General features: G+C 43.5%; 2 protein-coding genes across 8 annotated transcripts in view; one reads left to right on the top strand and one right to left on the bottom strand.

The window, feature by feature from the left end:
- The window catches only part of RANBP3L (RAN binding protein 3 like), a 47,626-nt gene extending 45,143 nt beyond the window's left edge, over nt 1-2,483 (bottom strand). For 5 of the 7 annotated variants that reach the window (XM_083402962.1, XM_083402959.1, XM_083402964.1 and 2 more), the window contains exon 1: nt 1,964-2,483. In XM_083402962.1, the coding sequence (XP_083259088.1) occupies nt 1,964-2,168 (205 nt within the window). In that variant the 5' untranslated portion in view covers nt 2,169-2,483. The remainder of the gene's footprint in view (nt 1-1,963) is intronic. The other 2 variants (XM_083402961.1, XM_083402965.1) reach the window with 2 other exon arrangements.
- IL7R (interleukin 7 receptor) overlaps nt 1-16,759 on the top strand; it is a 188,913-nt gene that overhangs the window by 149,036 nt on the left and 23,118 nt on the right. The window lies entirely within an intron of this gene.

Below are 16,759 nucleotides of genomic sequence, written 5' to 3'. Positions count from 1 at the left end.
CTATCATTGCACAAATCACAGTGAGCTTCATAGCCAAGAGAAATTTAAAGCTGGGTGTCTCTGTGTCTAGTGTGAGACCCTACCTTCAGCACTATACTGGTTTTCATCTTAGTGCAACTGGGCTATTCTTCCTTATCTGTGTACCCCATTGGGTATCTTTGGGCTAACCGCCATCTCTCTGCCTAAACTACCTCATAGGGTTGTTGTGGATATCCAACCTATGCTGTTCTAAACACCTTGGAAGAGAAGGAAAAAAACATACTGTATTTAGCAGTACAATCATAAATGGGCACATGTGCTACAAAATATCTAGGACATTTTAGAAGACATCTTTTAGAAGACATCTGAAGGCAGCAGCCTTGTTTAGGGAAGCTTTGAATGTTTGATGCATTACTGTATTTTAATATTGTGTTGAAAGCCGCCCAGAGTAGCTGGGGAAACCCAGCCAAATGGGCAGGGTATAAATAATAATAAAATTATTATTATTATTATTATTATCATTATTATCATTATTATCATTATTATTATTATTATTATTATATAGAAGTTGGTGCTTCGCAATGATGAATGAATGGCAGTCTGAACAGAACAGATTAACATTTGAAGAGGCAGACAAATCTTCTGAGTAAATGTCAATTTCCCTGACACATAGCAAAAGGGGGTTCATAGAAAATGGGCAATGCCAATCCATAAGGTGTTTAAACGAAGAAGAGATGAAGAAGAGAAAGAGTACCGTATATCCGTCCTCTTTTAATTTCCATTGTTAAGCACTTTCCACATAGATAACTGTATTTCTGGCTGTTAAAAACAGACTATACTAATCTCATTATCTTAATTAGAAGAGAATCAGAAGAATGTCAAGTTTCAATATTTAAGGCATCTAGTTCTTGTTGTTGTTGAAGAGGTTGCAATGGTGCAGATGGTGACTCAAAACCATAAACCTATTGGCACTTTAGAGGTTCCCAACGGTTCCATTTTAGTCCTTGTCCACTCATCAAGGTTTTTTTTTATTTAAAAAAATCACTTTCACTGAAAAAAAATACAAGAAGCAACACAAATCATGCAAATGCATGTGTAGTTTATTCAAGAACCAAAGAGGTGCAGCAGGTGGAGATGAGCTGGAATGTGAAAGGTCAAGCGTCAAAACCCCACTCAGGCATAAAACTGATTGAGTAGCCTTAGGCAAGCCATAATACGCAAACCATGATCTTTAGAGTATTCCTATTACACCAGATCATGCCTGTGGCTTGTGGCAACTTATTACTGGTCCATCTAGCACAGTATTATTTGTATTGACCGTCAGTAGATTTCATGGGTTTCTGAAGTTTTCCCTAGCCCTTCCTGGAGATGCTGGCAGTTGAAACTGGGTACTTCTGGTGTGCACAGTTTGTGCTCAGTTACTGAAATACAACCTTTTCAGTGGAAAGATGATTAATATAATTTATAGATAAATAAAGCAAGCTATCTCTCAAAGTAACTTGAGGACTGAAAGTCAGGGTTGCCCTGTTGGATAAATGAAACTGCAAAAGTATACAGGGCTAAATTAGTCAACATCAAACACTTTTAAATCCTATTGATTTCAATGGAAGAGTTAAGCATGGACTCCAGTCAGGAAGAAACCATCACCCTCAATGCAATGTGAGCACAGCATACTCTTCTAATCTGAGTTAAGGTGCACAGGATTTCACCCTAAATCACTGGAATAAATGGGTTCAAAAAATGTTTAACTTTGGCTTTGCTATGTAGGCAAGCATCACCATAATCCAAATAGTGTTCACGTTAGTATATGTAATCTCCATAGTTTATTACGAGTACAAGGTATGATATTTATTTCTGCACAATCTGATTGTGATGGTCATCATTGAAGTATTGAAGTATTTGCCTTGTGAAAGCACACAAGGCTTGAGCTGCAAATGTGGGGGGGGGGAGTCATTTTAAACAAATGAAAAAATAAAATACTTACCTTCATCTTTGTGTTTACTGTTGTCCAGCGTGTGGAACATGTACACGTTCGTTGTGGCCTCAGCTGCTTGGTTCATGGTCCATGTGTCACTGGGATCTCTTCTTTTGATGAAATTGGACAATTGAGACCTGTACTCCGTGCAGGAAGCACCTATTCCTGCACACAAGTCGTTCACCCTACTTGCAGGAATTTGCTGATTCCTCATCACTGAAGTCCATAGAGCTTTGCAAATGCAGCTGACAGAACACTGAAAAGATAAGACTTATTTTCTCGCCCTCTACAAGAATTTTAAAAGTGGTGGCTGCAGCTTCCCAAGTAAGCAGCTGGCCAGATGTAACCTTGTGCAGTTGTCAGCGACGCTGCAGCCTTCTTCAGAATCCCAAAGCAGCTTCTTGCAATTGAGCGTTTAAAAAATAATAAAGCAACTTTAAAGGGCTGGGGGAGTGTCGCAGTTCATAGGAGAGCAAGCTGCTCACTCAGCAAGGTCTGCGCTTTCTGTTTCTGACAGCTCAGACTACAGTACTTAAGAGAGAGGCAGAACTATGGGAGGGGATATGTAAAGCCACCAAGATTAACATAAAGAGGGTGGGCCAGTAGGGAGACTTAGATTTCCTCTGCCTGGGATTTACCAGTGGTGAAGTGGGAGATCAGCTTTCCTATTCTCTCAGCTGCAGATTTGTTAGAGGAACGCCTTTGAAATTAATAGGGTTTCCTGGTTCCTTGCTTGTTGGAATTACTATAGTAAAATAATTGTGCATTCTGAAAAGGGAGGGCTTGGGCAAAGTACAGGAACATCTGAAAACAAAATGCACACCCTCCAGCCTTTTTCAGATATAATAGGAACACACACTCAGAACTCACCTAAGTGTACTATGTTTACAGATTGCTAACAGTGCTGCTTCATCTATGGGCTGATCCAGACTTTGTTCTTGCACCATGCCTAGAAAGCGCAGTTTCCCACTTATCCTGCACTTTCTGGACACAGGTCCAAGCAGTTTTACCTTTGCCGCAACACTTTCCCCCAGAAAACTCATGATAAATCACAGCAGACGTCAATCCACAGAAAACCCAATTGACATTTGCTCCAGTTCAACTGGAGAGTTGTGTTTGGGGAAACTCCCTTGAAGGCATGAATAGCTCTTGTGTCTGATCTGGATTCGGAGCAACTGAATATTTCAGTCGCAAGTGATGCAGCTGAGCAGACCACTGTAGCGGGTCAGGGAGGAAAAGATTCCTCTCTTCTTCCATGGCCAGCTTATCGTGAGTTTTCTGGGGGAAAGTGGAATGTAAGAGGCAGGAGGGGCCTGGGAAAGAGGTGTGGCCTGGAATCAGTACCCGGGGTTTAGAGGCCAGGTGTTCCCCATACCTGGAAGGTGTCAGAACAGGAAGAGGCAAGGGCATTGGCAATGAAGTAGGCTTGAACATCGCCCATTTCAATTTATTCCTCCAGGAGCAAAGGAAAGCTCTGTCTCTTTGAGCAGTAGTATTATTATTTTATTTAAGCCCCAGCCACTCTGTATGCTTTACTAAATGGCAGGGTGATTATCTAGAAGATGCCAACCAAGCATCTGATTTTCAACACCTCATTTATTGCTTCCAAATCTGACCCAGTGATATTTACTTGCACACAAGTGAGGGGTACTCTAGTTACTGAGGTTGCTCAGTTTAACGTGAGAGTGTTTTGAAAAATAGCATGGATGCCTCGGCTAAAAGGAAGCCAAGGAAAAGCTAGGTTGAGTCTTGACAGGAAAAGTAGTCGATATTCCAGTTGTTTTACATGCTTTTAAATATGCTATTTTATATTTAATTGCATTGTTTTATCGCTTTCATGTTTGCCATCCTGGGCTCCTTCACGAGAAAGGGAATGTGGCGTTTGTACAGAGCCCCTGGTTGTTTCACAGACTATTTGAGAGCCAGTGTGGTGTAGTGGTTAAGAGCGGTGGACTCGTAATCTGGGGAACCAGGTTCGCTTCCCCGCTCCTCCACATGCAGCTGCTGGGTGACCTTGGGCCAGTCACACTTCTTTGAAGTCTCCCAGCCCCACTCACCCCACAGAGTGTTTGTTGTGCGGGAGGAAGGGAAAGGAGAATGTTAGCCGCTTTGAGACTCCTGAAGGGGAGTGAAAGGTGGGATATCAAATCCAAACTCTTCTTCTTCTTCTATTGACCTGTACACCACTATTTTATCCTTCCGCTGCCACCAATTTTGTAGGGGGAAACCCAGGGCTCCCAAGTGAAGTACTGAGCCTCAGGTAAAGTTTAATGAAGATTAAACTTTATTTCAAACACAAACAATTTTTAAAATATATTTGAAACACTGTCACTCTATTCCCTCTCAGTCTTGTCCCTGTCTCTAACTCCCTCTATCTCCCCTCCCAAAAGAACCAACCGAACTAACTGTCAAAACCTCAAAATCAGGTAGGCTCCGCCTCCGGGCTCTCTTATTGGTCAACCTATTAAGCCTTTCTATCCCCCAATCCAAACGTATCCCCAAAGAATGGGCAAATGCCACAGGGCAAGATATAGATATTTGTTATTATGGGTTGCCTCCAACTAACTTATAGCCCCACTGAAAATTAATGGGCTTTTATCATGTCCATTCATTTCAGTAGGTCTGCTCTAAGTAGGACTTACCCATGTGATACAACCCCACAGGTACAAAATGCATGTTACAATTTAGCAAGACAATTGACCTAGGCAAGAAAGTTGGTGGAAGAAGGGAAACACAGCTTCAAATCTACTTATTTTATTGTATTTCAACTTTTCTCCTAAAGGAACCCAAGCAATCAGAATCCAGGAAGATGCCAAATAATCATAAATATGGGAGAGACTGACTAATTCGGTGGTCAACAAAAACAGGGCTGGTGTTAAGTTGTGGGTGAACATATCAGACGACACAGCGATTCTTCAAACAGCTCTTGTTTATTCACAGGCCAGGACAGAACTGAACTGAAGGGTTCAGCCAGCCTGCTTATATAGAGCTCCAGTACAATGTAACTGTAACAATTTTCTAAAACTATCCAATCACTGAACGTCACTTACGTCACTTTCGATCCCTTATTTGCATAACTATCTACAGTATCCCCCTGCTGGCCCAGGGTGAAAACTTCAGTACATAACAGCTGGGATATTGTTAAGGGCTGGCACAGGCAAGGGCAAGCGCATCCCGCTTCACTGATTGAGGTGAAATGGGAAGTGCCGCCTTGCCCTGCCACTGCCACCACTGTACCTGTTTCTGCCACTGCTGCCACCACTGCTGCTTCTGCACTCGCCCTGCTGCAGGCTGAGAAGAAGCACCAGTATGAGCTCCAATTTTGGGTGTGATCCTGCTGCAAGAGCTTGTGCAATTTCAACTGATACTGGTGCCACTTCTGCATGAGCAATGGGTCAGGCAGGCTGCTGCTTTGGGGACTTCAGCCCCCTCAGTCCACCTAATGGCTGAGCCAGCTCTGGGCATAGGACACTTAAGTCTCGGGTCTTTTGCACTGAGCCCAAGATCTCCTGCCCCTTTCCCCCTTTTAAAACTTTTTTTTTTTAATGCTTACAGGACAGGTGGACAAACTGCAACATGCAACACCAGTGAGACCCCCCACCCACCCACATTCTTAACTTTGGGGCCCAGAAAATCCTTTTGGCTCAGAGCAAGCCCATACAATTTGCCCCCCACCCCTGGAACATTGGCCTAAATGTGCACCTATGCATATAAAACCAGCATATGCAACATTTATGCAAATTTGTGTCATGGGCTTGTGCACCCTAAGTCAGTTAAAGACCTAGTAACACCTCTGAACATGATATTATTATTATTATTATTATTATTATTATTATTATTATTATTCCACCCAAGCATCTCCAGTTGCTAGCTAGAGGCTCATCCTCACAGGACCCCTTCTGTTTCTATTTAAGCTACGAGGTGAAGGTTAGGAGGTGCATTGCTGGTTGGCAATGGACCAAGTAATCCTGGAATGATCTTTAGTTCAGCAAGTTCAGCAACATCTGTCAGACTGTTGATAGGTGTACCAGGCTCAGATTCTGGAGATACATCCAAGTTGGTGGGACTTAACTGTATGAGAATTTTTCACTGGTGGTACGCTATCTCCCACTTCTAGCAGCTCTGCAACTGAGAGCTCAGTAAATGCCGTAGGACAAAGCTTTCCCAACTTTTCATGTTGGTGACACGCTTTTTAGACATGCATCATTTCGTGAAACAGTGGTTCAGTTTTCCTAGCAAGCCGGAGGTTAAACTAACCCCTTTCCAGCTCCGGGAGGAGAGCAGGGAGCGTTTGCGCGACACACCTGCACACTGCAACCGAAACGCTAACGTGCTGCGACACACAGTTTGGAAAGCTCTGCTGTAGCAGATGCAAAAAGCAAAGCAAAACAAAAAACAGCTCCCAGTTCCCTGTCTATGTTCAAGCCTATTATATTTTTCTGCATAGCCAGAGATTTACAGTACAAAACCCAGCTGCAGTCCAATGTGATACGGTCTAGGAAAGGTATCGCCACATTCTGTTGCTGCACATTTGAAGTGGTGTGGTTGTTTCTTCTGCGAGTTTCAGGTGTAAATGGCTGGTAATATCCAAATCAATCTTGATGTGGGAGAACAGAAAGCATAGAGTAAGTATGGGGAGTCTGTAGACCTCTGTATGTTGCTGGACTGCAAGTCCCATCACCCATGACCAATGGCTATGCTAGCTGGAGCTGATGGGACCTGAAGTCCAACACCTTGAGAGCAATAGGCTCCACACTCATGGCATAGGGATGGCAGGTTTCCCCACAGAAATACAGTGGTACCCCTGGTTACAGATGCTTCAGGTTACAGACGCTTCAGGTTAGAGACTCCACTAACCCAGAAATAGTACCTCGGGTTAAAAACTTTGCTTCAGGGTGAGAACAGAAATCGTGCGGCAACGGCATGGCAGCAGTGGGAGACCCCATTAGCTAAAGTAGTACCTCGGGTTAAGAACAGTTTCAGGTTAAGAACGGGCCTCCAGAACTAATTAAGTTCTTAACCCGAGGTACCACTGTACAGAGAGAATTAAGAAAGGGAAGGAAGGATACGAAGTGGGGAGGTGTTGTGCAGACTAGACTGGGGTGGGAGAATGTATGCATGTTTACTTACATATGGAGCTAAATAAGGAGCCCCTAAAGACGCGGGTGGCACTGTGGGTAAAACCCCAGCGCCTAGGACTTGCCGATCGTATGGTCGGCGGTTCGAATCCCCGCGGCGAGGTGCGCTCCCGTCGTTCGGTCCCAGCGCCTGCCAACCTAGCAGTTCGAAAGCACCCCCGGGTGCAAGTAGATAAATAGGGACCGCTTACCAGCGGGAAGGTAAACGGCGTTCCGTGTGCGGCTCTGGCTCGCCAGAGCAGCGATGTCACGCTGGCCACGTGACCCGGAAGTGTCTTCGGACAGCGCTGGCCCCCGGCCTCTAGAGTGAGATGGGCACACAACCCTAGAGTCTGGCAAGACTGGCCCGTACGGGCAGGGGTACCTTTACCTTTACCTTTAAAGACATTTCAGAAAGTCGTTTAGATTAAAGCAAGGCGTTTTTGTAGGCAAGGTATCAATATTATCTGCTCAACACAATAGAAGCAACACAATGGCAGGCCCTGACCAAGAAAGCTGCTCCTTCTCAGCAAATATTTGACTGCCGTGAGACAGCTTGTAGCCTTACAAGCTAAGGGATTTATGGTAGTCATTTGGGACTGATGTGGAGTTGAACAGAAAAGGAAATAAATGTATATGGTTTTCAGTTTTTCATATAACCAGCTATCCATGGCCACAGCAAATATGTCATTATCTGTATCAGAACTGTCTTTTGCTACTGGGCCTAATACAATTTGTTGACCTTGGTCTACAAAGTCCTACCGCTCAAGTATCTGACAGACTGCCTCTTCTCTTACCTGTGAGCCTATGTCTTAAGAACTGTGAGCGAGATCATAGTTCCACCAATATGCACAGTTCACAGAGCAGTGCCTTCTTCGCTGTGGCACCCCAGCTGTGTAATTCACAAAGTTTCAGTTGTTCCCAACGTTCATTTTCTCAGGCATATAGAACTGGTTGATAACTGGGTTGCTGCTGGATCGTCTGCAGTGTTGGTAATTCCCCACCCCCCATTTTATATTGTTGGTTTGGGGAGTGGATGTGCATATCTGGTCTATTGTTATGTACTGCCCTAGGAATTCTTGAGTTAAAAGCCAGGATCCAAATTCAGTAATAAATAAATAATATGTTAATCTAACGTCTATTATCATATCTGCCCACACACATTTACCTAACTGTTGCAAAGATTTATTTCTCCTGAAATGCAAACCTAATGCAAGTTTACTCAAAAGAGTAGTCTAGATGTTTGCTATGATTACCAGGTAGAATTGGGTTGTGTGGATGTCACAAGGTCGTAACACATTTCTTATTTTATTTATTTTTCTAAAGCATTTTTATACTGCCTTTCATCATATCAGATTTTAGGGCAGGGAACAAAAAATAAAACATGAGAAAACTGTAGATAAAATTTTATAACAGACCAAAACCTTTTTTCCTTTCCCCCTTTCTTCAAAAGCAGAGGGCATGCACATTGCTTCTGAAGTAATTAAAAGTCACACTTCTCTTTAATTTCCAATCTCTATATTTACCTAATATCTATCTACATACAGTAAAAATGCAAGAATGTCACCATGTTCAAAAATTGGTGTTAAAAACTGTAGGAAGTTCTGCAGCAGAACCCAAAACACATCCTCATCAAGCAAAGTGTTCCTTATATTTCTGGGAATTTTAAGATCCTTAGTTATTACTGTTGCTTGAAGAGCTTTTTTAGTAAACTTTCAAAGGAGATCGCCACTCCACTCCAATGTGTTTTATTACAGAGCTTCAGTGTCACTATTTTATTCTGTGCATTTTTTTCTTCTTGCTCCTTCTTGAAGATTGTGGTGACAACATGAGTAGCTTTTACATATTTGATAACTTCTTTAGCTCTTCTATAAATCCTTTGAAGGGTGTCCAGTTACATGAAGTCACTAAGAAGTGTGTTTAGTCCATGAGATGCACATCCTATTACAGTAATATGTGGGTACTTGTCCATTGTGATTTCCCATGCAGCTTTCATATTACCTGCTTTGTCAGTTAGCAAAGCAAATACAGTACTTTATGTTATGTACTGAAGTTCTCACCCTGGGCCACTCTCAATTTTCTTCTAAAACTGTACATATTTCACTGCTGATATACTCTGCAGTATGTCTGTTCTCGCCAGTTTCAATGCTTCTATAATAGACTGGTTGAGGTGTTGTTATCACAAAGCTGATGATTCCTTCTCGCCAAACATTTGTCTACCCATCTGTAAGTACTGCAAGACATAGTGTTTCACTGATTTTTCCTTGCACAGATTCCATCACACGCTCATGTTCTGACTCCAAAAGGGGTTTGATCAAGGAATGTCTGCTTGGCAAATGAAATGATGGTCTTAATAATTTAAAAGCTTCCTGCCAAAATGCATTTTCAGTTATTGACAATGCTGATCCAGAAGGATATATTGCTTTTGCAAGGGCACGGTCAATTTTCTACTGATTTTCAGGTGTCATTTTATCTTTAAATGAAGATATGGTGTGTTTTTGTGAGGCAGATGGTTTGCAACACTTCTTTACGTGAAGAAACAGCAGCAGAAATAGTATTTCTGGAATTAGAAACTCTGGAAGGAAAAGCTACTTGCACTTTCATTCTGGTCGTCATCATTTAATTCCATAAAGTATTTTTTAATGTCTTTAGGGCACCTCTGGCGTGCAAGAATGTGTTTTGTCATTCTTGTAGCATTGGAAAAGAATATTTCTTCTCACAATATGTGCAAATTGCATCTTTGCTCTCAGCAGAAACTGCCTTGTGGAAATGTTTCCAAACTCTAGATGTTGGTCTCACCATTTTACTGAGAGGAGAAAAACCAATTTACTGACCAGACTATAGATAAACATTCTGCTGTGATGGTGGAGAACATTAGTAGGAATCATTTAAGGGCTACAAAAAAGAAACTAATTTGTCAGACAAAGTTACCCTCTTACCTGTCAGTTAAGGCCTGAGAGGAGGACAGAAAGTATCACCTCCTGTATACCAACAGTTACTCAACTGTAGGAGGTTTGAGGTACACGAGTAAACTAAACTGGAGGCTTTTCCATGCAGAGCCCCCTAGTGCCACAAATGCATATTTCTCCTGTTTGAGAACTGCATATAGAAGTACTGTACACTGTTAAGGTAAAGGTAAAGGTACCCCTGCCCGTACGGGCCAGTCTTGACAGACTCTAGGGTTGTGCGCCCATCTCACTCAAAGAGGCCAAGGGCCAGCGCTGTCCGAAGACACTTCCGGGTCACGTGGCCAGCGTGACATCGCTGCTCTGGCGAGCCAGAGCCGCACACGGAAACGCCGTTTACCTTCCCGCTTGTAAGCGGTCCCTATTTATCTACTTGCACCCAGGGGTGCTTTCGAACTGCTAGGTTGGCAGGCGCTGGGACCGAACAGCGGGAGCGCACCCCGCCGCGGGGATTCGAACCGCCGACCTTTCGATTGGCAAGCCCTAGGCACTGAGGCTTTTACCCACAGTGCCACCCGCGTCCCTACTGTACACTGTTACTTGAATTCTATTCCAGGATTTGCTTGTCTCCAGCTGAGAGAACTTGCAATAATGTAAGACTTTACAAAAAGTCTCAGAAATATTTCATTAAGGTCTTCATGTTTGAATACCATGTCATAGATATATGATTTACCATTGGAAAAGAACATGTTCCACACAGTTCCTTTTTCAATTTTTCCGGGGGAAAACAGCTGTAGAAAAAACAAGGGGAAAACCTGTTTTTCTCCCCCCCCCCAATTTTTCTGGCTTTTGTCCAGGCCTTCCCATCTCTAGGGTGGAGGCAGTTGGTACAAAGCATTACAGTGGACTCTCGGGTTGCGAAACGTGATCCGTGCGGGATGCACATTCGCAACCCTCAGCGGCGCATCTGCACACGGGCGGGTTGCATTTTGGCCATAGCTGTCAACTTTCCCCTTTTCTTGTGAGGAATCCTATTCGGAATAAGGGAATTTCCCTTAAAAAAGGGAAAACGTTGACAGCTATGAATTCGGCACTTATGTGCAAAGCGCAATTTAGCGCTTCTGCGCATGTGCGACCCCCGAAACCCGGAAGTAACCCGTTCTGGTACTTCCGGGTTTCGATGGGTCCTTAACCCGAAAAAATGCAACCTGAAGCATCTGTAACCCAAGGAATGACTGTACAATGGTACCTCGGGTTAAGTACTTAATTCGTTCCGGAGGTCCGTTCTTAACCTGAAACTGTTCTTAACCTGAAGCACCACTTTAGCTAATTGGGCCTCTTGCTGCTGCCGTGCCGCCGGAGCACGATTTCTGTTCTCATCCTGAAGCAAAGTTCTTAACCTGAAGAACTATTTCTGGGTTAGCGAAGTCTGTAACCTGAAGCGTATGTAACCTGAAGTGTATGTAACCCGAGGTACCACTGTACAGCTTTTCCACAAGCAGAAGTGCTTTCTGCTGGTGCAAAGCTACCATTGGAAACAGCGTAACATTGTAAATGCTGCTGGTTATCTGAGGAACTGATGGGTGAAAAGATTTGTGTACGCTTTATAAATGAAAAGAAGGCTAAAAGCAAATCTCTTAAATGGAGTGGTTGAAAATATAATGGCATTTTACATTTTTTAAAAACAAAAATTGAGTATGTTTCAGGAATATGGTTAATTTCTACTTTCCCCTCTTTCAAAGATTCTAAGCTGCAGTGAGGTTTTGCAGTGATTCTGAGGTCATGCAGAGATTCTAAAGCATTTGAGGTCATCCTGGATACTCTTCGGAAACACGCTGTTCCCACATCGGTGACAGTTCAGCTCCTGTCCTGAACATTTCAACCATCATAAAAACAACACCACCCACCTCCAGTTAGTTCTGATGCTTGCAAACCCCAGCTAAGTTTACAAAGTGAACTGGGCATTACAAGCAAATGTAATTCAGGCAGGCTGACTGAGACGCTACCCATGTGAAAGGAAGTGTCTTTTAAGAGACCTTTCAGACAGCCAGTATTTTGTGGGAGGGATTCAAGCACACACACAAACTTTAGGTTTGTGCAGTTTAAGTGGATTAAAGTACTCTGCTGCTGTTTGCACAAGAGAGTCACTTTTTTTAAAAGAAAAGAAAAGAAAACGTTTTAAAGCTTCAGGACCTGTCCTTCCAGTGAGCACTCAGGGCTGATTTCCTTAAGAATCGATAGGTTTGATCTTCTTGCAGTCCATGGGACTGTCAAGAGTCTCCTCCAGCACCATAATTCAAAAGCATCAATTCTTTGGCGATCAGCCTTCTTTATGGTCCAGCTCTCACTTCCATACATCACTACTGGGAAAACCATAGCTTTAACTAGATGGACCTTTGTTGCAAGGTGATGTCACTGCTTTTTAAGATGCTGTCTAGGTTTGTCATTGCTTTTAAAAGACATCTGAAGGCAGCCCTGTTTAGGGAAGTTTTTAATGTTTAATGCTGTGTTGTGGTTTTTAATATTCAGTTGAGAGCTGCCCAGAGTGACTGGGGAAACCGAGCCAGATGGGTGGGGTGTAAATATTAAATATTTTATATTACTACTACTACTACTACTACTACTACTACTACTACTACTACAACAGAGGGGCCCGGATGCATCTATACATATATGTATAGCAGATATGTAAATTTTATGCAATTCTGTGCACTAGGACTGTACCCCAAAGTCCTTCAAGCACCAAACAAACAAACACTCCTGAGATATTTCAAAATGCTCAAGTCTCAAGTCCCCCACTTGTCCCAAAAAGGTACGCAGATGATGAGCCCCTGATGTCTAGGGCAGAGAAAGAGCAGAGCTCTATTAAATAGGAACCCCCAGTTTTGGGATTCTCCTACCAACTGATGCCAAAGTTTTGTACTCATTTGGTACCATTTGGTACCGTGAGCCTTACGTTTCATGGAGCCCCCCAAGCTGAGTAACTGAAACATCAAACCCGTGCCAAAATTTTGTACTTGTTTTGTGCTGCGAACCCTGTATTTTGCACTGCCCCCCAAACTGAGTAATTGATACACAAACCGGGGGTCACAGGTACCCGCCCCAAACCCAGCATTTTGTTTCTATCTAATACTGCTGAAGAGGCGCTTGGAAGCCAGTCTCTGCCTGCCTCTTGTTTCTCCAATTACTGCTTGAGCGTACAAGGATAGTTCTTGTCGCTGACAAGGGACTCATTCGGCAGCCTGAGGTTTTGTAAACACAAACCAGCTCCCTGACATGGGTGAAGTCACGTAGAAGAGGGACACTTTCCTGAACCTTGGGTCATGCCCAGGGCTCTCTCCAGAGGAAGCCTGTTGAAACCAGAGGGAACAGCACACAGCATACAGAGGCAGGAACCTGAGCCAGTGGCAGTGAGGAAAGAGCGGCTTCAGTCTGTTCCCTGAGAGCCCAGGACAAACACAAACAAGGAGCATGAAACAAGACCGTGTGCTTGTAACATATTTAGCTGCATCATTGACACATGTGATCGATGCACGGCTAGAATCTGAACCCATTGGACTTTCCCTTCCGAAAGGCAAGTTCAGGGGAGCGGTGGCAAGCCCACTCTCTTGACTGCGCTTTCTTGAAAACGTTTTCATTCAGACAAAGACCACCACAAATGAACAACCACACCCTAGGCCAACCCCAACCTCTCTCGTCACCAAAGGAACACAAGTGAACAGCAAAGAACCTGCACAAGCAACACTGACACCAAACCCTACAAAATAGAAACATCGCCACCCGACCCCATCCCCACCCATCTTCCGCCCCCTCTCCACATCTTTCCCCCTTTTCTTCCCAATGTCTCGACAAATGAAACTGATTTGTAAAAATGTTACATGGGGAAAAAATATATACGAGAAAGAGACATTGCACACACTTTTGTAAATCAAAAAAATATTTAATAAAAGGGGGGGGGACCACGTTTTCATTCAGGGCCAAACTGGATGCAGCAATAAACATGTCTTCGCTTTGATGTGCAGATTTGTTTGGTTTTAAAAAAGCTCCTAGCACCAAATGAATGGCGAGGGGAGGGTGCTGATAATAGTTGAAATCGCAGGGAGGGGATTTAAACATCCCCCCCCTCTTATGGACTTGAAGAAAACCCCTCTTCTGAAGATGATGCCAATGGCGGTTTTCCTCCCCATGCAAATAGCAACTGGGGAGAGGGGGGTTTTGTCAGGGCAACGGAGGAAAGAGTAAAATCCCCCTCCTTGCTTGCTGTCCACTGTTGGAGGCAGGATACTGGATCAGATGGAGCTGTGGTTTGATCAAGCAAGGCTCTTACTTTGTTATATGAATATTACAAGAAGGGCCAGCCCAAATGTGAGGTGGCTGCTTCATGCAATAAATGCCGGGGGTGGAGAGAGAGAGAGAGAGAGAGAGAGGGAGAGAGAGAGAGAGAGAGAGGGAGAGAGATAGACTATGGTGTAGCACTGTTGGAGGGCACAGCTATGTCCACCAAGGAGAAAACACCTTGATTCTGATCTTGACTACAATTAAATAGGGCCAACTTGAGAGCGGAATCAAGGCAAGCAGTCACTCAGGGGAGCAATATTTTTAAGGGTGGCAACAAAGCAATAAATAAGATTTTAGCAGGCATCCTCCAGGGCACTGAAAGGGGACTCTGGATTGCATCACTTTGATTGTACTGCACTTAACCAGGGTAGCAAAATGTCCACAACTAGCCCCAGGATTAAACTACATTCCTGTACACATTCACCTATAGGTTCCACAGAACTCAGCGGCACTCACATCCAAATGAACATGCATCTGCCTTGGTAGAGCATGAGACTCTTAGTCTCTGGGTTGTGGGTTCAAGCCCCATGTTGGGCAAAAGATTCCTGCATTGCAGGGGGTTGGACTAGATGACCCTCGTGGTCCCTTCCAACTCTACAATTCTATGATTCTATGTATAAGGTCAGGCTGAACATGTGCTAAAATCATTCCAAATAGTAGCCATGCAAGAATTAACCCTCTTACTTACATTTTTGAGATATATATATATATAGAAGGTGCAGCATTTTTAGCTCTCACTTTGGCACTTTCCAACACAAAGCCAGAATTTCCATAAAGTAACATTCTAAATGAAGTAAAGGGGGAGTGAAAGCAGGGAAAGAAGCACACCCTGACGTCTTGGATTTGCACACAAAAAATTCGTCTGTTGCTTAGAAGCTCTCTGGACCCAAAGTGAAAGGCTCACCCTCTGAACCATTCAGCTTACAAGAACTGGAATTTTCCATAATTATGTGCGTCACTGTGCTGATGGAAAGCTACATAGCTATCCTTACCCTGTTTCCAGAAGGGAGTACCACTCCCTGGGCAGGGCAATGGTATTACCTAGGAGGGTGCTAAGAGGCAGGGGGCAGCAGGGGGACACTGGAGGTGTAAATGGCTATCAGATTATGAAAAGCTTGTATCACTGGCTCAAGTTCATTGGTTTTATTGAATTAATAGTTTTAATTGTATTTTGAATAAATATCCAATTTAATGTTACGGTGTTTAATTTTATTGTGTTATTGTCTTCCTTAGTGGGCCATGCAAACCACTGTTCTGAATGTTTTTAATGGGGCAGGGTAGTATAAGGTTACCAGATTTTTTCAATGAATCCAAGGACACTTTTCAACTTCCTACTAAATAGATGGATTTTGTCAGGGGACTGATTTGTAAATCCAGGGACTGTCCCCGGGAAACGGGGATGTCTGGTAACCTTAGGGTAGCAGGCACTGGGGATGAGTTTATAGAGTCAAATTCAACATGTCCAAAGAGGAACTAACTCCAGTTCACAGTCACCCCTTTTACAGTTCACATTTTGTTCGCAGTTCTATTCAAGTTCATCCAAACCATTCTCAGTGATTTCTTTTTCATACATTCAGAACGTGACCGCCTGCTGTGCTGAAGTCTAAAATATACTTAAGAAGGCTAACGAAACATCAACACACACACATACAGAGCAAAAAACATGTTATGTATACAGTGGTCTGTGGTTGCCTGAACTTGAGTCTGGACTAAGGATTCTGAGCTCCTGTGTTCTGATTCGATACATGATGTCCAATCTCTGAACATTTCAGGACATTTGGGCCTCTGCCATTGGCCCTTGAACTCTGAGTCATGATTTGCAGCTTTGAAGTTTAGACAGCCAATCGTGTTGGGGGTAGGAGTGGCCTAGGCCTTCAGTTATGTATATAGGCAGTTGCTTTGCCCCTGTTTCCCGGTTATGTAGTTCAACAAAGGTTCTTGCTGTCATCGTTGTGTCTTGCCTCGTGGGAACCCACCTACACTTCAAAACGCATGTAAGAGAATGAACTTGGAAGATGAATCAGAAATCATTCAAAGTCATACTCCCAGATGAACTCAATTCACATTCAGTTCACCTGGAAATTATGGAAATCACTTTCAAGTGTAGCTCAGAGCTTTTTGAACTAATTTGGTGAACTTTGTTAAATCATAGTAGTTCATTCCAAAGACCTCTCCAGGGTCTGGGGGAGGCATTTTCCTTCTGCATCAGATGCCATTTGATCCTTTTGTAAAACTAGAGCTACCAGGAATGTCCCTTGGGGAATTCTACATGCTAAGCATTTGCTCTGCCCAGCCTTCCTCTCCCTTTGGCCATTCCCCGTTGTCAAACTTTAGACTGTAAGTTCCTTGGAACAGGGACTTGTCCTTTTTTGGGTTACACGCTGCAAAACGCCATGTGCACAGATAGTGCGACATCCATCATCGTCCTCATAATCCAGCCATCT

This window comes from Podarcis tiliguerta (assembly GCF_965153285.1).
Source record: "Podarcis tiliguerta genome assembly, chromosome: 11".
NCBI lineage: Eukaryota > Metazoa > Chordata > Lepidosauria > Squamata > Lacertidae > Podarcis > Podarcis tiliguerta.
The sequence above is the reverse complement of the archived record's forward strand: the minus strand, read 5'-3'. Positions and strand labels throughout refer to the sequence as shown.